This window comes from Gavialis gangeticus, unplaced genomic scaffold (genome assembly GCF_001723915.1).
Source record: "Gavialis gangeticus isolate Ggan-Ray unplaced genomic scaffold, GavGan_comp1, whole genome shotgun sequence".
Taxonomy (NCBI): domain Eukaryota; kingdom Metazoa; phylum Chordata; order Crocodylia; family Gavialidae; genus Gavialis; species Gavialis gangeticus.
In genome coordinates, this window is record NW_017729033.1 from 36,900,496 (window position 1) to 36,923,569 (window position 23,074).

The 23,074-nt window shown below is 41.5% G+C and overlaps 1 protein-coding gene across 6 annotated transcripts in view; it reads left to right on the forward strand.

The window, feature by feature from the left end:
* C1QTNF7 (C1q and tumor necrosis factor related protein 7) overlaps nt 1-22,858 on the forward strand; it is a 103,830-nt gene extending 80,972 nt beyond the window's left edge. For 4 of the 6 annotated variants that reach the window (XM_019526582.1, XM_019526583.1, XM_019526584.1 and 1 more), the window contains exons 2-4: nt 15,561-15,751; nt 18,864-19,109; nt 21,836-22,858. In XM_019526582.1, the coding sequence (XP_019382127.1) occupies nt 18,872-19,109; nt 21,836-22,467 (870 nt within the window). In that variant the 5' untranslated portion in view covers nt 15,561-15,751; nt 18,864-18,871 and the 3' untranslated portion in view covers nt 22,468-22,858. The remainder of the gene's footprint in view (nt 1-15,560; nt 15,752-18,863; nt 19,110-21,835) is intronic. The other 2 variants (XM_019526586.1, XM_019526588.1) reach the window with 1 other exon arrangement.
* Nucleotides 22,859-23,074: the final 216 nt, after the last annotated feature.

Genomic DNA, 23,074 nt, shown 5'->3' on the forward strand with positions numbered 1-23,074 from the left:
CCCCCCCCCCCCCCCCAAAGGCACACACACTTCCCCGGGGTCTTGCCGTGACTACAGTGTTTGTAGACTTGCTGTTTAGGACCGCCCTGTCTCACTCTTGTCTTGCCTGTCTCCTGGGTCCTCTGCTTTGAAGCCTCTTGCTCTGCCTCTTGCCCTGCTCCAGCATTTGATCTTTGTGCCTTTCTCTGACTCTTGTATTGCTCCTGCCTTGTACTCTTGCCTTGGACCCCAGAGCTTTCTTCTTGCTTGTGGTGTGTTCTGAACTCTCTAGCTTCTGACTTCTAGCTTGGCCTCAACCATGGACCCATCTCAGCCCTCGGTGTGATATCTCAGGCTCAAGCAGACACCTGGCATTGTGATCTTCAACTCTGACTTCTGGACTTCCAGTAATGGTTACCCTTACCTTCTGAACCCTGATCCCCAAGGCCAAGATAAAACCCATAACAGAAACGCATGACAGTTTCTGGTTCCTAGACCCATATTGAATTCTCTTTTTCAATATGGGTCTGCGTTTGATTTATTGATTCTTGAGGCCCTTTCTCTCAAGATATATGAACTAATTCCTGTGAGGTCTAAGAGGTTGAGCTTTGCAGGTTATCAGTTTCCCTGTGGTAGCTGCTTAACCAGTAGTAAGTGAAAGCTAAATCTTCATCGTTATTTTAAGAAATTTGGTAATAGTAGCCCAAATACCAGAGGAGATTTTAGAGCATTTCCAGCAAATTAAAGATCTTTTCTACTCACTCCTCTTGGTACCTGTAATATTCCACCCCATACAGATATTTAAAGAACAAGGTGCTTCCTGGTTCGATAAAGAATGTGTAGAATGGAAAAGAATATTAAATAGGAAAGCCAAGGAGTTAAGGAAAACTGGGCACACTGGAACAACTTTTCAGAGTGAGTTTTGAAAGTTATGGAAAGCTTATAAACTACTCCTCCAGGATAAGAAAAAAGAATATTACAACCAGCAATAGGACAAATTGAGGTCGACAATTATCATCAAAGATAGTAAAAACTTTTGGCTACTTGTGTCAAAGGGAAAGGCTAACTATAATTATAACATCTAAAATAACATTACTGCAGAAAGTTGGGTAGAATATTTTTCCAATCAGTTTACTTCTTTCATGGAACAAATAAATAGTAATCAATGGGATAATATACCTGTTACTGATACAGCGAAGTATCAGGTAACAAAGGATCAAATAAAACATCTCCTCAAAGTACAACAGAAGAATAAAACCCCAGGCCCAAAGAGAATACCAGCGGAAGTTTATATTGATAAAATCAAATGGTGGACTCTGGTCTTGGAAAAATGGTATAACTCTATAATTGAGCTGGGCCAAATCCCACATTCCTGGAAAGGGAGTACCATCATACCTATTTTCAAGAAAGGTCTAAAAGATAAGTCAGAATCTTATTGCCTCATAAGTTTAATAGACATCTCAGCTAAAATCTTTGGGCATCACTTTTACCTCACAGCATCGGTAAAAGGAGAAAATATATGAACATCAGACCTTTAGAAATGGATATTCCACTATTGATAACATATTTATGCTTCAGTTTTTGAGACATAAAGATACACAAGTGTGTAAATCAGCATTGTATGCTGCAGTTGTTGATCTGTCAAAAGCTTTTGACAGTATAGATAGAAGTATATTTTGGGAGAAATTGTTAAATTATGGGACTGACACTTCTCCTTTGCATCTGCTGATAGAATATCATAAAGATACATGGGCGCAAGTTAGGTGGGGCCTGAGGGGCAAACTTACACAGAAATTTCAGACACAAAAAGGGGTTAGACAAGGATGTATGTTGGCCCCCTTGCTATTTAACCTTTATATGAATGACATTATTAGAAACACGCAGGATGCTCATTTTCATCCCCCAAAATTACTAGCAACCCCAATCCTTTTTAATGTATGCAGATGACACTGTCATACTGTCCAGAAACCCCCTTCGGATTACAGAGAGCAATTACTACTTTTGAGCATCTTTGTGGATAAAATAACTTAAAGATAAATTATGATAAATCCAAAATAAAGTTTTTGGGAGGCTGTTTGATGGAATACCATGGAACATGGGGAGAATCAAACTCAAAGTTGTTAAAATATATAGATACTTGGGTGTGATGTTTACAGCTTCCCATCATGGAAACACCATATTCAGTTAATTAAAACTAAGGCAGCCCAAATGGCAGTAGCTATAAAGAAATGTTATGAGACCACAGCAGGATGATCAGACCAAACCCCCATATTACCATAAAAAGTCTCAGATCCTGTATGGTGCTGAAGTATGGGGCTATGCCGCCAGTAATGATGTAGACATACCTTAGAATAAGTTTTTCAGGGCTCTTCTGGGTCTTCTTCCTTCAACTCCCGATTCCTTCTTGAAATTAGAGATGAGATTAGATTCCATTTTAACTAATATTATTATTAGACTGGCAGGAGTCTGGTTTAAAATGCTGGCTGCCTACCCTTTGGACAGGGGGCTGGACCCGATGATCTTGAGAGATCCCTTCCAACCCTAATGTCTATGAAATCTATGAAAATCCTGCCTTTTCTACCATCTCACTTGCTCAAATTGTGCTATATAGAAGACATCAATAATCCCCCTTCTCTTCAATCTCCCCGGCTAGCTTTTCTCTCCTGCACCTTTTAGGGTGGGGCACTGTCAAAGACAATGAAAGACTCTTCTCCCCCTTAGAAAAGATCCAGGTTTTCCAGAGGTTTTGAGATATTGCCAGGCAGAACAGATGCCCACAGTTGTTTTAGCTGGATGTAGACTTTTTGTTCCAAGGTCTAAAAGATGTTGCCCAGCCTGTCTAGGAGTTTTGGAAGACACTAGTCATTATGTCTTACAATGTCCTGTATATAACAACATACGGAGAAAGTATTTATCACCATTCTTGCAGAAATTTTCATACTTCTCAAATAGAGAGAAATTAATATGGCTCCTCCAGCAAACAGATCTATATTTAGTAAACTGTCTTGCAATTTTTGCTTACAAGGCTGAAGTGATCAGAGCTAAACATCTTTTACTGTTGATGTGACCAATAAACTTTATCACTGTATTTCTTTTTACTGTATTCATTTTGGACCTATGCACAACATCTTTATAGATTCATGATCTGATTTATTACCATATTTGTACTTGATTATGTTAATTCTAGGAGTAGGAATAATTCTTTTATAATGGTTGGCCCTATTTTATTATTATGTTTGTGCTTCTGTTATTTTTGTTCAAATTTATATTATGGTTGTATGTCTGTTACGTTGTTTTTGGGAGCACAGCTTTCAGCCAGAATTCTTAATAAATTAAATTGAATTGAAACCCACATCAATTATTCCTTTTTCACGAAAGGCTTATCTTCTGTGTTTGTAGCTTTCATAGGATCATAAGAAAGTAGGGCTGGAAGGGATGGTAGGTAGTCATCTAGCCCAGCCCCCTGGCTCAAGCCAGGATCATCCCTGACTAAACCATCCCAGCCAAGTGTCTGAGGCCTGCTCTTAGAAATTCCAGGGATGGAGTTTCCACAACTTCTCTAGGTACCAGTTTCATCCTCATAGTCAGAATGTTTTTTTCCTAGCATCCAACCTAACTTCCCTGCATTGCAGTTTGAGGCCATTGCTCCTAGACCCCGATAGCTCTAGACTAGGGATAGACATTCAAAAAGCCTGAGCCTGAATTGATTCAATCTTTGCAGGTCAGTCTAACCTGGCTAGGCTGAATCACTTTGTAACTGCTCAGACATCCCAGAAATGCACATGCTAGCAGTGGCTCAGCCTAGAACCCAGGAGGGGTGTGGGGGTGTGCTAGAGCAGCCCTCCCTTTGCTGAGCTGAAGGGGACATGGCCAGGCCCTGGCAGGATGAGAGAGGGGTTCCCTCCCCCTCCCTTGAATGATTACAGAGCATTTATCAGATTTGTTATTGGCATTTATCACCCACCAGAAAACAAACAGCCTCTCTCATTAGTTCAAACTCTTCTTAAACAAAGAAGAAATAAAGGGACACTACCAGCTGAGCTTTGAATAGCTCCAAAAAGCCCTAAGCCAACACTGCTGTCTGCCACAGCAGGGACTGTAGCCAGCATGTGGTCTGTTAGCTAATGCTTAGGTATTTGTTTAAAGCAGAGAGGACAGGGGATCCCTGCTTAGCAGGGAGTGGGAGGGAAGGGGGAAAGCAAGAGGAAACCAGACATTGCTGTGCCTGCAAGTCTGTGCCAGAGCTGCTGCCAGGGAACACAGGGGAGGGCCCAGCTCTGGTGTGGAGCCGAGAGCCTCACCCAGCCCAGAGAGCATGCCAAGATGCTGGGGTTTATCTTAAACCAGCAAGGGGTCTGGGACAAACGTTGCATAAACCAGTTTGAGCCAAATCAGTTAAGTCAGATACTGTAATCAACTAGGTTTATCTGAAACCGGTTCCAGCCATTTTCAAACCAGTTTATGTGTACTGAACATCTGTTCTGTTACAGGTTTAAACCAGTTTCTGATCACTTAAATTGGTTTGTGTGTAATGTCTGTCCCTAGCCCTAGAGAAAAGTCTATCCTCTTTACAGTTGTCCTTCAGGTATTTGAAGACTGCTATCAAATCCCCCCTCAATATTCTCTTTCCAGACTAAACAATCCTAGTTTTTTCAGCCTTTCCTCATAAGCATGTTTCTCAGCTTCTAATCATTTTTATTGCTTTCTACTGGACTCCTTCCTATCTCTCCATATCTTTCCTGAAGTTTGAATCACTTCCCTTCATTTGTAGGTGATATTCATTTACTGTCTAGTCTCCAGAGTGCACCCTTCAGCAGCTGCCACATGGCAGATGAAGTAGGCAAAGCACTGGCCTTTTCTACCATACAACAAATTGCTCATGGGTTAATATTCTCCATAGTTTAACCCTTAGTTGAATGCTTAACGGTTTTAATCAGTATCAGTTTGCATCCCATTCAATGTTTATTGCAACTACACAGGAACTTAGCTCTAATCAGAAGTTTGCTTTTCAAGAATATTTTTAGCACATATATAGTGCCTGAGTGATCTCATTTGCACAGCTTCAAAAACAGAATTATTTGCCAGTGGGAGAAAAATCCCCTTTAGAGGACTTGGGTGTATCCCTTCCCCAGGATTGAGAGCCTAGTTGAGTAATATCTGGAAAGCAGGATAAATTCTGATAGACACAGCAGGGAAATCCCCAGCTTCTTCCCACATGCACCATTTACACCTACGCATAGAAAATAGAATTATGATGGTAGCATTTTACACATTCTTTACATAGCACAAGATACAACGTGGAGGAGAATCAGCCCCCAGTGGGTATGGAATGTATGAATGTTATTTCTGCTCCTTCTAAGGTAAAGTTCTGGCCTTTGGTTTTGCTATCCTATATCTTCCATTGTCTTTCAGGATCTGCCATTTTATACTTCCTGTCCTCTATCTCTAGTCCCCTGCATCTTCCCTCCCCTTTTCCCTAACTGTATTTTGCAATTTGAGCCCCACCCCCCACCATTCTATTGCTTCATGCCTATGATAAAAGTATTATATTTGGTCAGGCAGACTGTATGCTAAGTTTTCAAAAGTTAGATACTGACCGTTCTTTTCATAAAACTTGGAATTTGCAAGACACCTCTCCCTGCAAACTATGAGTGACTGTCTGAGTTTCTCAGCTTTCTATCAGGAACAAAAGCACAAGTGCACAATGCCGTCTGCCATGGTTTGATTTCTTTTTCCTTTTCAATTATGTATGTGTTAGCAGTAAAATAGTTGTAGACATCTGCCAGCCCAAATATTACAAATATATGTGTGCTGTCCAGGCCAACATAGTCAGAATGCCTCACTTACATACACCCAGAACAGCCTGTAAGGCAGCTTTTAGCAAAATGTTTGTTAAACAATAGGACTTGTTAGGTCCAGGAAAGGTTTGAAGCCAAGACTGAAAAGAAAATGAGCTTTGCCTTGACTCCCCAAAACACCAAACACACTGAATTCCTGGGAAGAGTGGTCTTGATTTTAATCCCTGTATTGTCAGCTGTTAACTGTGTTATTGTGGAGCTATTGGAATCCCCACCGAAATCTTCAAGCAGGGGAGAGAGGAGCTCACATTGCAGCTCCATGCCCCCTTCTTAAGGATCTGGACTGATGAGGAAATCCCAGATGACCTCAGGGATGCTATTATCATCATGACAATCTTCAAGAAAGGAGACAAGTCTGATGGGAAATTACAGAGGGATCACCTTGCTGTCCACCACAGGAAAGATCTTTGTGAGAACCCTCCTGAACTGTCTCCTTCCACTTGCTGAAGAGCTCTTCCTGGAATCTCAGTGTAGGTTTAGGGCATCAAGAGGCACAACTAACATGATCTTCACTGCTCACCAGCTGCAGGAAAAATGTCAGTAACAACCTAAACCCCTCTACATTGGCAACGTGTAGGGGGTGCATGCAGGTGCATGTGCATCCCCTGAGATTGGCCATTGCCGACATTGCCTGCTGGCAGTTGCTGCTCTCTACCCCATCCCTCGCTGCCGACACCACCAGTGGCATTTGAGGGCGGTTTCCGACTCCCACTGACCACTGCTGATGCTGCCAGTGGCATCTGTGGGTGGTCACCAATCGCCAGTTGGCAGTCACCACCACCCCCTTGCCGCCGACATCACTGCAACCGCCTGCAGGAGCTCCCCACTTGGCCCATCCCCACTGCCAATACCATTGCGGCCACCTGCAGAAGCTCCCCACTCACCACCACCATGTCCTTGCCGCCACCACCACCACCACCACCACTGCACCCCCCCAAGCCTCAAGAGGCATGTGACATTCATGCCCCTCTACATGGCCTTCTTTGATGACAAAAAAAATTTGACTGTCAACCAAGAAACACTGTGGAGGATCCTTCTGAAGTATGAATGCCCACAAAAATTCATCACCATTCTTTGCCTGCTCCATGACAGTATGCAAGTGGTGATTTTCCATAACACATCTATCACAAGTCCCTTTGAAGTTAAGATGGAAATTAAGCAAGGGTGCATCATTGCTGCAGCACTCTTCTCAGTATTCCATCATGTTATATCTGACTCCCAACAAGCTTCCAGCTGGAGTGGAGCTAAACTACCAAATGGTTGGTAATCTGTTTAATCTCAGTCGACTCTGAGCCAAAACGAAGACCATCCCAACCTCAGTCATTGAGCTCCAGGACACTGATGATGCTGTAATGTGTGTTCACTAAGAACAGATCTTCAGGCAGTTGTTGATGTCTTTACCAAGACATAAAAGAAAATGGGACTGACGCTCAACATTTAGAAGACTAAGGTCCTCCAACAACAAGCTCTTAATGAGCAGACCCCAACTCCTATAATTCAGATTCACAGTGAGACTCTGGAGAATGTTGAGTATTTCCCATATCTGGGAAGCCATCTTTCACAGAAGGCTGACATCGACAAAGAAATCCAGCATAGCCTCAAAAGTGCAAGTGCAGCCTTTGGATGCCTGAGGAAATGGGTGTTCAAAGATCACAACATTGGATCTGAAACCAAGCTCCTGGTTTATCACGCAGTCATGATCCCCACCTTACTGTATGGAGCTGAGACATAGAGAGCATACACGAGACACCAAGTCACTTGGGAAGTATCACCAACACTGCCTGCAGAAGGTCCTTTGAATCCAGTGGTTAGACAGACGCACCAACATAAGCATCATCTTGCAAGCAAACACCATGAGCATTGAGGCAATGATCATCCAACATCAACTTTGTTGGGCCGGCCACATCATTCAGATATCCAACTCCAGAACCCCAAAGCAAGTTTTATTCTCCCAGTTCAGTCAAGGAATATGCTCAAGGGGAGAGCAGAGAAAGTGCTTCAAAGATTTCCTCAAGACCAACTTGAAAAAATGCAACTTCTACATCAACTCATAGGAGACTGTAGCCCAGGACCGCCCCAAATGGAGAAAGAGTCTGCTGCAAGGATCTCAGTGCTTTGAAACCTTACAATGACAACAAAAGATGGAAAAATGGGAGCGGCAGAAACAGTGTGTTGCAGACTGAACCAAGAATCCAGAGCCACCTGCTCCTCACAGAAATATGTACCTGAGCTGCAACAGAGTCTCTTGATCCCAAATAGGCCCTGACATCCATCTTCAGACCCACAGATAAAACAATTATGGCAGACAATCATATTCACAGATGTTTAGGGCTGGAAGGGACCTTGTGAGATCATCAGGTCCAGCTCCCCTCCTCTGGGCAGAAAAGACTCCTGGGGTCAAATAACCGCAGCAAGGTGTATGTCCAGTCTCCTTTTGAAGATCTCCAGGGTAGGTGCCTGCACCACCCCCATCTATTCCAAGGTCTGGTCACACAAACTGTGAAGAAGTTTTTCCTTATATAGAGTCTGAAACCTTCTTCTAGGAGTTTGTGACCATTGCTCCTGGTTTTCCCCTGGGGTGCTTTGGTGAATAGTTGTTCACCTAGCCCCTGATGCTCTCCCCTGACATATTTGTAAGCTGTCACCAAATCCCCATGAAGTCTTCTCTTTTCTAGGCTGAATGGTCCCATATCTATCAGCCTTTTCTTGTACGGCTTGCTCTTCAGGCCTCAAACCATAAGAGTGGCTCTTCTCTGGACTCTTTCAAACTTCTCCACATTCTTCTCAACTGCAAGGGATTGCCAGTAATGATGTGCTGAAACATTCAGCTAATGTCCCTATCCATTGCTTGCAGTGGTAGATTACCTTGGGGTTATGCATCATTCTGGGGTAAGAAAACTAAAGTTCAATCTTAAAAAGTTTCAGATCATCCCTCCCCTTCCTATGCAAATAGAAAGAAAAGAAATTGAAAATCTTCTGTAAGCTACTGACCCATATTATATGTCCCTCTCTGTGTACCAAAAATAAAGCACGTGAGTCTTTGATGCTGGCCAGATACAGAACTTATATATCTTGATCAAGCCTCCAGTGTCTGCTCCAACATATTCTGTAATGCAGGTCTGAGTTGCTCATGCATAACTCCTGTGGCATATTGAAAATTTATGGACAGTGTAAAATACATGGAAACATTCCATAATCAAGACCTGTGTTTGAATCAGTATAAAAATAAATAACTGGAAGAATACTGCACTGATTGGACTGTTTATTTAATTAACACTCAAAGTTTCTGAGGCATCTCAGAAACTTCAATAGCATTGTCAAATTGAGCCTTGTTCAACTTCATAGGCACGACTTCAGATTACATCAGGCCATGGATGGTAATACTTATCATCTGTGTTTTTCTACACACAGAAGAAACAAGAGAAGGCTGTGAAGTCTTTTTCTTCCTCAAGCATGAATGTGTATTTTGGAAGCGAATGTGAAACAGGCCAGGAAAAGCAAAAATAGCAATACAGCCAGGATAACCTGTGACTAATATGTCCTGGTTTTTAACACTAGGGACTATGAGGAAATCTCTTATGGAAATTGTTGTTTTAAAACAGTCGTAAATAAGTGCATTTTAGCATTGATCTCAGCAACTGGAAAAGGGAGGAAGACATTATCTGCCATACTGACTGACATTAGGGGAATTTGCTGGAATAAGATATGCCAAGTAAATGGACAGTGCAGTATATAATGCGATTTCTAAGGGCTTGATGCTAAGTTAATTGGCGCTAATGGAAACAGTCTAACGTTTCAGCCCCTAAGTGAAAATCTACTGCATTGCTAGGGTAGTGGAGCAGGAGTATGATCCAAAGAGTATTTTTAAGGCCAACTCTGTAATTTTAATAGCTTGTAACACAATTTTAGGGCCAGGACAGTTTTTTTATATGTTTATAATGTTGCAAGAATCTGATGATCTCCTGGCCTTGTACACCAATCCAACTATGATGATGCTACCGGGATATTAATGGTGATGGAAAACATGAATCTGCCCCTTTCAGTTGCAAAAGATGTGCCAAAAACCATTGTGCTTCAGGTCTGATGAAAATGTGCCTAATTTATTTCAGAGCACTGTGTGCTGGAGTGGATGCTTGTTCTTGCCTCTAGCTCCACATAGTGAAACTGGCTTTAGAACCTTAACATAACAAGCACAGCATATATTGAAATGCTTCTTGTTGACTTTAGAAGAATATTATCATCGTGTAAGATTGATGTTTTAATTGTGATTATCCAGAAATTATGTGAGAGGCAAGGATTTCTTAGGGTGATACCTTTTATTGGACTAATTGTACATACAGTTACTGTGTACAGTTGGTCCAATAAAAGATATCACCCTAAGAAATCCTTGCCCCTCACAAGAATATTATCTGTAATTGTGGATATGTATCTCCCAATATTATTAACACTGAGAGCTTCTTCCAAAATATAAGGGAACAGTCAACCCCCTGATGTTTTTTTTCCCCTTAATGGAAGAGAAATTACTTAGGTCAGACAAAAAACATCTTTTTCTAATTTAATTGACTGACAAATAAACACACCTTTGAACAGAGATACTAGATGTCAGAAACTAAGTGGAACTCAGTTTCTTGCTGATTTAATAATTACTTTCATCTTGCCAGGAAAACAGCTGTGATCAAATAACCCAACCATAAGGCATTCCTTCCATAATTATAAGCCTTGATCACTTAAACTGTGAGCTAGACCCAATAAAAGATGTAGATGGCTGTGTCTATATGAGATGCTTAAGGCACCATAGCTGGTTACTGCTATGCAGTAGCTCATTACTATTGCACAGTAGCATCGCACGGTGAGAACCGTGACTTCACAGTCAGCGTCACCAGGAAGTCGTGAGGGGATGCTATTGCATAGTAATGCCAGTTACTTGGCTATGCAAGTACTAAATGACCGCACAGTAACAACTATGCAGCCAATGTCTCGTAGATGCGGCCTCGTGTCTCCATGTTAGATGCTGCAATGACTGACTTCTGAGCAGCCATGCCATGGAATGGAATAAAAAAATCCAGAATTGATCATGATATCACCTTTATAATGTAAGGAGAGAGCTATATGCCACTCTGATGTTTGATCCAAAGGGGCTTGCTAGAGCTAGCCAAGGAATGATGTTAGGGATCTGTCTGATTCTCCACCCTGCTCTGAAACATAGGTGCTTGAGTCAAGGTTGCAGAGAGCCTTCACCTGACCTGGGGAAAAGAGTAGTCACTTCTGTTTATTGTTCCTTTTGCTACTTAAGCATTTACCAGCCTCTGGGTGAAAAACCCTGAAAGTAAAGACCAGAGTTCAGGACTTGCTTGAACCACTAGGCTGTGCTTCCCTCTCATTCTGGCCCTGTGGATATTTCACTCCTTACTGCCCTGTAGCACACCTTCAGCAGGAGGGGAAATGTTGCCCCATACAATCTACCTGTAGGTTGGTGTTCAGGGCACTCACTTGGGAGGTAAGAAATGTAGGTTTAAAACCCTCTATGCTGTGGAGTGCATTGAACTTTAATTTTCCTTTGCTGGGTGAGGGATATAATGAGTAGAGTATTATATAATAGATAGACACTTGCACTTCCTCCGGCAGGGGTGTTTTAAAAATAAATCATTTGCACCACATTTTAGGAGGGGTGTGATTCATGCTCCTATTAGTGTGTGATTCCTATTCCTACTCCAATTCCTATAGTGTGTGATTCATGCTCAGAGCATGCTGGTCTGGAGGCTAAGGAGGTTCAAACATCACACCACCTAATTTTGGGGGCTTGGTGACAAAATAGCTAAGGCCTCCTGCTACAGCTTTAGAGGTATGAGTTGGAAACCTTCCAGTGGGCTTGTACTAAAGGCTCCCCCTAGACAACCCAGCTATAAATGGATACCTGTTAAGCTTCATAGGGACAGAGGCACAGTTAATCATCTTGCCTCTGTCCATCAGAGAGGGCTGTAGTTTACATGCATACTAGCCAACTATTTATGCACATCACACACATGTTCATTCCAAGAGGCTCATATCTCATTCTGTAATGCTTTCTAATACCATTCTATGTTAAACTTCCCTGAGCCATGTCTCCTCCTTGTTACAGCTTGCTTTCGTTCTGTATGTGGAAAGTGCATTTGGCAGCAAAGATAGAGGAGTCCAACAACTTAAAGTAGTGTCAGGACAGGTTACGGATTACTTAGAAAAGCTAGATGTTTCAGGTAAACAGGGCCAGATGAGATGCACCTTTGGGTAAAGAAAGAATTGGCAGAGGTAATTTCAGTGCCATTAGCTATCCTCTCTGGGAGCTTGTGGAGGTTGGGTGAGGTCCTGGATGATTGAGAAAGGGAAAAAAAAGTGCTTATCTTTAAGAAAGGAAAGAAGATGAATATGGGGAATTACAGACCTGTCAGTTTGACCTTGATACCTGGACAAATCATGGAGCAGGTCCTTAAGGAATCCATTGTGAAACACCTAGAGGAGAACAAACTGATCAGGAGCAGCCAGCATGGATTCACAGGGAGAGAGTCATGCCTGACCATTCTGATTTCCTTCTGTGACATGCATGGTGACAGGCTTTGTGAATGGGGGCAGATCAGTGGATATGATATATCTTGACTTTTGCAAAGCTTTTGACACCACCTCCCACCACATCCTCCTGAACAAACTAAGGAAATACAGACTAGATAAAAGTGCTGTAAGGTGGATACATAACCGGTTGCATTATCATACTCAATGGCTCAATGTCTAGGTGGGAGGAGGTATCAAGTGGGGTTTCCCTGAGGTCTGTCCTGGGTCTGGTATTAATATCTTCATTAAAGATCTGGATGATGGGATCGAGTGCACACTTAGCAAATTTGCAGATGACACCAAGTTGGGTGGGAGTCTGGCAGGAGTGGTGGAAAGATTTTTGCTGCTACAAGCAAATGAAATTTTGCCACCCTCCTTTGTATTGTGCCTGGGACTTGGTGAGGGATGGCACCAGACAGAGCCCCTAAGCATCAGGTTGGCAGTGGTGGAGCTGCCTTACTCCCTTCTGCACATTCCCAGACTCTTGAGGTAAACAGGTGCGAGGTATGTGCACACCATTTTTGCTGCTCCCTTCAATTTGCAGCCTCCTATTCTTCCTGGCTGGTTACATCCAGTCTGTAATCCGGAGAGTAGAGATAGGTTCCAGAATGATCTAGAAAAACTGGAAAAACATGATTCAAAGTCATTTGGATAATATTCAACAAGGAAAAATGCTAGGTCCTTCACTTGGGACAGAATATTTGCATGTACAAATACAGACTGGGGAGTTACTGGCTAGGCAACATTACTGAATATTAACTTGGGTATTGCTTCCAAATAAAATAATCTAGTAATATGACCAAGCATCTATTTTTTTGTAGTGTTGTTTTTGAAGAGACTGATGTATAGCCAGGCCTGTTTTCTATTTTATTTCCCTTTCTTCCATCACATGCCTACTCCTGTGCTCTTAATATGCACTTCTTAAAGTATAGCCAGGTCTCCTTTTCGTATCAGAATTGCTTCCCAGAGAATCCTGCCCACCAGTTCCCTGAGTTTATTAAAGTCTGCTTTTTTGGGCTAGGGACCAGTCAAAAAGCCTGAGCCTGAATTGAATCAGTCTTTGCAGGTTAGTCTAATCTGGCTAGGCTAAATCACTTTGTAACTGTAAGACACCCAAGAAATGCAGGCACTTCCCTGCAGTGGCTCAGCCTAACAGCTGAGGGGCAGTAGAGCAGCCCTCCCTTCCCTTCCATAGGGCTGAGCTGAGGGGAACATGGCCAAACCCTGGCAGGATTAGGGAGGGGTTCCTCCCCCTCCTTGAATGATTACAGAGCATTTATCAGCTCTGTTATCAGCATTTATCACCTCATCAGAAAACAAATAGCTTTTCTCATTAGTTCAAACTCTTTTTTAAACAAAGAAGGAATAGAGGGACATTAACAGCTGAGCTTTGATTAGCTCCAAAAAGTCATAAGGTGACACTTCGGTCTGCCAGAACATGGAGCGTTGCCAGCATGTGGTCTGCTAGCTAATACTGAGATGTCTGTGTAAGGCAGAGGAGATAGGGGATCCCTGATTAGCAGGGAGTGGGGAGGGGAGGAGAGGGGGAAAGCAGAGGGAAACCAGGCAGATGTTGCTGTGCCTACAAGTCTCTGCCAGAGCTGCAGCCAGGGAACAGAGAACAGGGGCTAGCTCTGGTGTGAAGCAAAGAGCCCCGCCCAGCCCAGAGAGCATGCCGGGATGCTGGGGGAATCTGATTTATCTTAAACCAGCATGGGGTCTGGGACAGACATTGCATAAACCTTTGAGCCAAATCAGTTAAATCTGATACTACATTCAACCAGGTTTATCTCAAACTTGTTTCAGCCATTTTCAAACTGATTTGTGTGCACTGAACATCTGTTCTGTTACAGGTTTCTGATCACTTAAACCAGTTTATGTGTAGTGTCTGTCCTTAGCCTTGAAGTCCAGTGTCTTTATTCTGTTTCTCTCCTCCTTTCCTTAGTATCTTGAACTCAATCATTTCATGGTCACTGTCACCCAAGTTATATTTTGCCTTCATATTGTCAACCAGATCCATCCCTGTTTGTGAGCACCAGATCAAGGAAACCTTCCCTCCTAGTTAATCTCTCCAAAAAGTTATCCCCAACACACTCTAAGAATTTGCTGGATTGCCTGTGCACTACTGTTTGGCTCTCAGCAGATGTCCCAATAAGTAAAGTCCCCCATGACTTTACAGGTCCTGCAATTTGGGACCTTCCATCAGTTGTTTAAAACAAGCTTTTTCCATTTCTTCCTCCTCATTTTCTGATCCATAGTAGATGGCCACTGTAACATTCTCCCTGCTGGTCTCCCCTATGATCTTTACCCAGAGTCTTTAAACAGAGCTATTTCCCAGCTCATTGCACCTCAGAACACATGTGCCTCTCCTTTTTATAGAGGGCAATTTCTCCTTTATTCCCCTGACTGTCCTTCCTGAACTTAGGAAGTAATACCTATCCACAACAGTACCCCAGTTATGTGAACTATCCCACCATGTCTCTGTAATCCCAATTATCTCATCATTTCTAGGACCTCCAGTTCTTCCTGTTTATTTCCAATGTTTCTTGCATTAGTATATAAACATTTCAGGTATCTAACTGATTGTCCTATTGTCTCCCTGGTGCTCCCACTGCTAGGACTACCACTATTGCCTCTCTCTACTAAGTATATATCTGAGTGCCCTGGCTCTTTACTTAACTCTGATGTTTTGTCTCCATCTCCTTGGAAACCTAATTAAAAGCCCTCCTCACTAGATTAGCAAGCCAGTACACAAAGCCCCACTTTATCAACACTACATTTTATCATATATTTGGGGGGGGAAATACCCTTACTAAAATTTGTGTTTGATGACCCAGTAAAATCCTTTCCTCTCTGGGGAACTGAAAAGTCCATGTTTGTAAACTGTAAGCTGTGGGTGACTCCAATGTCTTTGATTTTCATGCCAGTCAATAGGTGATCAGTTTGTATGACAATAGGACACTCAAGACACCTATGGAGGCAGGTATGTAAAATACAGATTTCTACCAGGAAAACAGCCTGACTCTATGTACTGCTTGCCAGAGTATGTTTTATTGCCAAAAGGTCATAAATAGCATTTAAACAGTATTTCGCAAGTAGATTTCTTTGTTTCCTTTATTACATTTTCTTTTTTTTCCCCAGAAACAGGTGGAATCTGACTTTGTTACAGCCAGTAAATTGGCACTGAAGGATGGATAGTTTCAACAACAGAAACACACAAACACTCTAATGATCTGGAGAATCAAAGAGAGAAACACAACTCAATTTGCAGAATCACAGTTCACCCATGATTGCGAGGTGTGACACTAATTTAGGACAACATTATACCTAAGGTACTGCAAGTTGTTGGCAGCAGGTGGCTGTTAAATTGTTTCTTCTGTTGGCACACAGTAAATTATAAAATCAAAAAATAAATGGGGAAAACATCTTCCTAACCTTGAATACAGACAATCAGTACAATATAATATTCCTTAAAAAGCAAGTAAATCAATTTGAACTATAATCAAAACCAGATAGGAAAAAAAGAATATTAGCAGTCTTTTCAAGCTTCAGGCTTAACCCTGATTCTACCTAAGTGGTCTCACTAATATAGTTAACTGTGCTGTTATTATAGTAAAAAGTCTTTTTGTAAAATTGCAGTTATAGGTATCTTACAGATATTATTTCTGTAGACTCAGTGAGAGAACATTTCATCCTAGTGCTAACATACGGGTTACAGACAATAATCCAAATATAAGCCAATGGTGTGCTCTTGTTGGGGAAAAAAACTAATGGCATAGTGGGTTGTATTAACAGCAGTGTCAACTTGCAAATGAAAGGAAGTGATTCTTTCACTCTATTCAGCACTAGTGAGGGCTCAACTGGAGTCTTGCATCCAGTTTTGGGCCCCACACTTCAAGAAGGATGTGAACAGATTGGAAAGAGTCCAGCACAAAGCAACAAAAATAGCTAGGGGCCTAGGAAGCAAGACTTATGAGGTAAGGCTGAAAGAACTAGTTATTTAGTATGGAGAAGAGAAAACAAGGGGTGGGTTTTTCTCTGTGGCCATAGGGAATAGGACTAAAAACAACAACCTCAAGCTTCAGCAAAAAAAAAAAAATAGGTTGGCAATTAACATAATAACATAGGAAGTAGGGGTGTGCGAAGCTTCAGTCACCGATTCAATTTGGAGAAGATTTGGCTCCAAATTGATTCAGAAAAGATTCTGAAAAAGATTCAGAGATTTGGAAGGCAGTCTTTCAGGGGAACAGAAACTGAGAAGAGGGGGGGAGAGCAGGGGGGGAAAGACTGACACCTGTAGCTGGCCAGTGACTGTGATCTTTCCCTGAGCCCCCTTCCAATCACAGTGCTCTAAGGGAGGGACATAGAAACTGCATATAAGCCTCTGTCTGCAGCCTTTCTGTCCCTTTTGTGAGCTGTTTCTCTCTGAGCAAAAGAGGAGTGGGCAGCTGGCTCAGAAACAAGTGGGCAGGTGGAGATCTAGCCAGCACCAGGAAGGCCCCCTGTTACAGGCTATCATTTCATCTGTTTTCATCCAAATCTGCCTTAACACATACAAGTGACACGAGTTTTGCTGTCAACAGTTTGAAAAGCAGAGGGTGGGATGAATCTGATGGCCATTAGTCTTGGGGTCTCCACTTTCTCTCTCTGTCTGTCTCTGGGTCCAAGCTGCTCCCAGGCTTCTTCTCCTTTGAGGTTAGAATCCAGAACCTTGGGCATTGCAGCCGCAGTGCCCAACACCTTAAACCACTGCAGCAGGTCCTTCAGTGCCAACTCCAGTTTGGGTTCCTGTCCTTAGACTATCATGCCTGTTACTCCAGCCTTCACCTTGGGAAGGATATCAGGCAGAATTTTGGGGCACCCTGTTATGCGGCCTTCACATCTCTCTTTACAGCCACTCCTGTCCCACCAGGCAACCCCCAGCAGCCAATCATCAACCGGGGGACAGGTGGGGGGGAAGGATGCCCCAGTGACCGATCACCAAGCCCAGATCTGCCAGCAGTGAAATCATTGACGGCACTTCTCTTGGTGCAGGGGGGTCACACTGGTGCTTCTGCTGGCACCCTCACTTTTGAGAACCAATCTCAGGGGGGGCACATGCCCTCCCGTGCCTCCCCTATGTGTCGTCAATGCCCATATCCATCAGCCTTTCCTCATATGGCTTGCTCTTCACGCCTCTAATCATAAAACTGGCTCTTCTCTGGACTCTCTCAAGTTTCTTCACATCCTTCTTGAAGTGAGGTACCCTGAACTGGGTGCAGTACTCCAGCTGTGGCCTCACCAATGCTGAGTAGAGCGGGAGAATCACTTCCTTAGTTCTGCTTGAGATGCATCAGTTGATGCATGCCAGCATATGGTTTGCTCTGCTAACTGTAGCATCACACTGGTAGCTCATATTCATTTTACGGTCAATTATGACCCCCAAGTCCCTTTCAGATGTCGTGCTAGCTAGAGTAGAACCACCGAGCCTATAAGTTTGTTGTGGATTTTTCCTCCCCAGATGGAGCACTTTACACATGGCCTTGTGAGGTCCTTTCCAGCCCTACTTTCCTATGATCCTTTAAGATTCAAAGGTTTTCTCTGAAGTCCTGAAAACCTGAAAATTAAATTAAAGCTTTGACTTTTTCTACAATACAAACGTTTGCCAGTATAGCTATTGTCACAAAGCTCTTTTTATTAATATGTTTCTACTTCCTGTACAGCAACCTAAAACAATTGCCAAGAAAGAAGCTCCATCTGCTTTCTCCCTCTCTGCACATGCACCTACCAAAAAATGTGTGGTCACTTTTTGGAGAGAGCCCAAAGATACACTCTAGATCTGTGTCTCAACTATGCTCCTGTGAGTGGTGTTGGATGTACCGATCACTGCCGTGACAGCAAACAAAAGGCATTTTTTTCTGAGTTACAGTATATATGGAGCAGCAGTATGTGGGTGGAGCTTGTTTTTGACAGCCATCTCTGGATCACTGTAGAAAAGGTATAATAATACCCCTAGTAAAGACACAGCTTACACCAGCAAAACAGTTATTTGGACAGTAGCATAAACACAGGATCCCATAACAAAATAAACTATACACAGAAAAGGACTGTATTATAACTGTCATAACTGCCATTATAATTGCATATTGTCATTATAATTGCATCTACAGTCAGAGGGGTACCACTATAAAAATACTGCAAAAAATCACTCCACTAAGCAACATCACTCTACTGGCAAAAGTTTCTAGTGAAGATCAGACATTAAATTCTTTAGAAACTTATAGGCCACTGCAGAAACCCTAGTTTAATGTGCCACTTTACATTAGAAAACCCATTTCATGTTTTAAAAGTGCAGCCCCTCCCCCACCACAAGCACACACACCTATTGTCTAAATCAAAACAATTTAACGGCTTGAATGAAAAGGAATGTATTGATGGTCTCTACGTATGTATTTTTTTTCCCAGAACCAAAGATGTTTGCATTGCTTTATTTCACAAGTTTTGCTATCTATACAAGTGGACAACCTCTTCACAACCAGTTCAAAGGCGAAAATTCCTACACCAGATACATATGTAGCATACCTGGCTTGCCAGGCCCTGCAGGTCCCCCCGGAGCTAATGGATTACCAGGGCCTCATGGACGTATTGGTCTTCCAGGAAGAGATGGTAGAGATGGCAGGAAGGGAGAAAAGGGTGAAAAAGGGAATGCAGGTATTGACTATTCTTGTAACCTAATGAAATAAAGCAATAGCATGGGACCTCCTCATTGTATTTTCTTTTGTTATGTACAGTAGTACCTCACTGAGTATAAAATACTAGCAAAAATATAATGGAAAACCAGAACACATGTCAGCAATAGTCAAATAATTACCATGTTTTTTCATGTACTGCATAGACCTCTTCCCCAAACACCATCCCTCCCATATTGGGGTGCACATCCGAAGTGGGAAAGCTGATTTTCTGCTCAGAATAGGAATATGGAGATGCTGTAAAATGGCTCCTGCTTCTTTCCTTCTCTCTTGCTAGTGACCACATGGAGGAAGTGGCAAAGTCTAGTCTTCAGCAGCAGCCACTCTTTTAACTCTTTCACAGCTGAATTGAAGTGGGGACAGAGCCTAATCTTTATCTGACTCATGTCTTTTTTCAATAACTCTGGGAAAATTGTTTTTCTTCATTCTGCCTTCCTAAAAACAAGGTGCATGTCTTACATGGGGGGTGTGGTATGTAAGAAATAATATTATTTTTCATTTGTGCTATTACGCAGTGGATAAAAAAATAATGCACATATATTTGATAAAAATTACCTTAAAATTAAAGAACAATAAGTGTGTAATGGCACTTGTGTAAAATATGCACACATGTTAAACAACAATAATCTTTCAACACAATGATGTCTATATTTCAGTCATCTGTGGAATGACTGTATGGGCATATCTACACGTCACCATGTGGCGACATTGCTATGGCACCAAACTTTAGTACTTCTAAAAGTACTTCCTTTTGGAAGTACTAAAGCACGACATAGTACAGGTGCCTACTGTGCCGGGCGCACGGCACATGGTTAGATTTCACCATTACATCGCCATAGCGGTGCACTGTACCAGGGAGCGTGCCACTACAGCAATGTAGCTGGTGATCAGGTGTAGATGCATGTGATGTAGCGCATCACTATGTCACCACAGGGCAATGTGTAGATGTGCCCTATATATGAAATACTTTGGCATGAAGAGTTCTGTGTGAATGTAAAATATTGTAATGATGTTTGGAACTAAAAAGAACAAAAGATCAGGAGTAAAAGACAATGGCCATAGAAATGTAAAGGTTTTTTTGGCTCACTGGGTTGAATGCCATTTATTTCAGCTAACCTGAACATTTGCATAAGCTCATTGTGATCCACATCATCATCATCACAAACCTCATTATTATTATTACTAGGTTAAAGTTTCATAACTATGAGTGACCTAAGGGTAAAAAAACAGTGAAGGGAACTTGTAATTCTTCCCAAACTAACATTACAAACATAAAAAATTCAGGATTAAGGCTAAACTTTAAAGAAATCTAAATACACTAAAATAACTATTCAGTTATTATTAGTGCATTATTCTGTTGGTTATTCTGAACTATATTAATTTTAAAGCCATATTAATAATTTTTCCTCATGTTATCTCAGCAGCACACAGTTTGGGGTTCTATAAGTCTGACCTGACTATTTCCAAATCTTGGCATGTGTCAGGGCAGTTTGGGAGTCATTCACCTGTATATAGTTATTTGTGTGATTATATATTTGCAACGGTGAACACGTTAGACAATACATAACAGAAGCCAAGAGTGGTCAGAAATAGGACACTAGATCAAGTGTGTAAAAATAATGTTTTGCAGTCACGAGACTGAAACTGTGTACAGTTTGTCCCTCCTTATAGAAACATCCTTTTCTGAAACTTTCCTATTGTGTTTGTGCCTGAAATATCCCTAATCAGCCAAAGGACATATCAACATTTTATAGGATAAAATATTTCTTATTATTGCACTTATTGCACTTCTGGCCACTTCTAGCACTACTGTTTCTTTGGTGTAAAAAAATCTCACCTGAATTTTGCCACTGATGTTTTACTTAAAATTATCACTTGCTTTAGGGACATCCAACATATGCAGCAATTATAGTAATATGTCACAGAGATATAAGACAAGCATACTTTAACAGATCAGATTTAACAGAGATTTTATTTATTTTTAATACCTAGTTTCAAATGCTTACGCTGTTTTGTATCTGGCAGATTTAAAGAATTACCAGTAAAAAGTGTCTATTCCATCAGAAGTCACAACATTTACTAATGGCAAGAATGTGGATGATATGTTTTATTGCACTAATTGCATGGTTGAGATAGACTTACACGAGCTCTTCAGCATGGCAGTACCTTTGTTCAAATCTTGAGAAAGTACCCAAAGAAAGGTACTGTGGTATCTGAAAGCTTATCTTAGTCTATCTCAACAAGTCAGTTGGTCCAATTAAAGATATCACCCACAAAAATCCTTGCCTCTTGCATATTTCCTAGACCATTACAGTTACAACATTGCTTCAATACTACCAAAATATTTGCTAATGGGATTTTGAAGTTGTTATAGCTATTTCCAGTCATTGTTCTACACACAGAACTTCCATTTGCATCTGTGGAAGATTTGCATTAAAAAAAATAGCAGGATGTACTCTTTAGTATAAAGAACGCATTTCACCCTATTTGGTATGTGATTAATTTTATGCATCTTTAAATCTGTGGCCATGATTTTAACATTGAATTCCACTCTAAATATATGGTGTTTTAAGACCTCCTGAAATTTCACATTGTATATTTGGTGTTTAGCCCACACAATCATTTGCTTTACCAACCAACAAAGAAATTGTCTATGTGATCATTAACTACCTTAAAATGTTTTTGAAGGTTTTAGAGGCAAGACTGGGCCTCTAGGAGCAACTGGAGAGAAAGGAGATCAAGGAGAGATTGGTAAAAAAGGACCTACAGGATTGGTTGGTGCCAAAGGCGATGTAGGTCCAGTTGGACCAGCTGGACCTAAGGGAAATAAAGGAGACCGAGGAGAACCAGGTGCACCAGGGGTCTGTAAGTGTGGAAGGATAGTGCTGAAATCAGCCTTTTCTGTTGGCATCACCACAAGCTATCCACAGGAAAGATTACCAATTGTATTCAATAAAGTGCTTTTCAATGAGGGTGAGCATTATAGTCCTTCCACAGGGAAGTTTGTATGTGCCATCCCTGGTATCTATTATTTCTCTTATGATATTACCTTAGCAAATAAGCATCTTGCAATTGGGTTGGTTCATAATGGGAAGTACCGGATAAAGACGTTTGACGCTAACACAGGAAACCATGATGTAGCTTCTGGATCCACGGTGATATATCTTCAGCCAGAAGACGAAGTATGGCTTGAAATCTTCTACACTGACCAAAATGGTCTCTTTGCAGATCCCACTTGGGCAGACAGTCTGTTTTCTGGATTTCTGTTATATGTTGATACAGATTATCTTGATGCCTTATCTGATGATGATGAACTGTGATATAGGAGATGATCCATCATCTCCAAACTGGACAGTCTAGCAAAGGATTTGATCTGTATAGGAGATAAAATTGTAATGATATTGTGTTTTATTTTTGCTTTGATGGGATAACAAGTTGTATACTGAAGAATGTTTCCAGATCTAAGCAAGACAAATTACCAAATAGCAGGGATAACAAAATGAATTATATATTAACCAATGACTGTGTCACTCCAAACCTGAATCCTATTGAAAGCTATGTTTATATTAATATTTAAATAGAGTTAAGATAATGTACATTGGATTTTATAAAAAAATATATTGAATTGTAAAGTAACTGGTACAGTGAAATTGACTTATTAAACATCTAGATTTTTGTATTTGTTATTAAAGTAAAATTATATGTCTGACATCATGAATATCTTTGCTCATTCCAAGGAGATAAACATGTAAAAGATACAGGTGATAAAAGAGATTTAGAGAATGGACTACAACAGGGGTTGTATGCCAGAGTGTGGCATCCAAAGGCATTTTGCTTGGCACATGTGCCTTGGGGTGGATGGCGAGGGGGGCCATTGGCAAGAGGCCCAATCTTTGTTGTGGCAGTGCAGCTCTGGCTCCTTCCTCA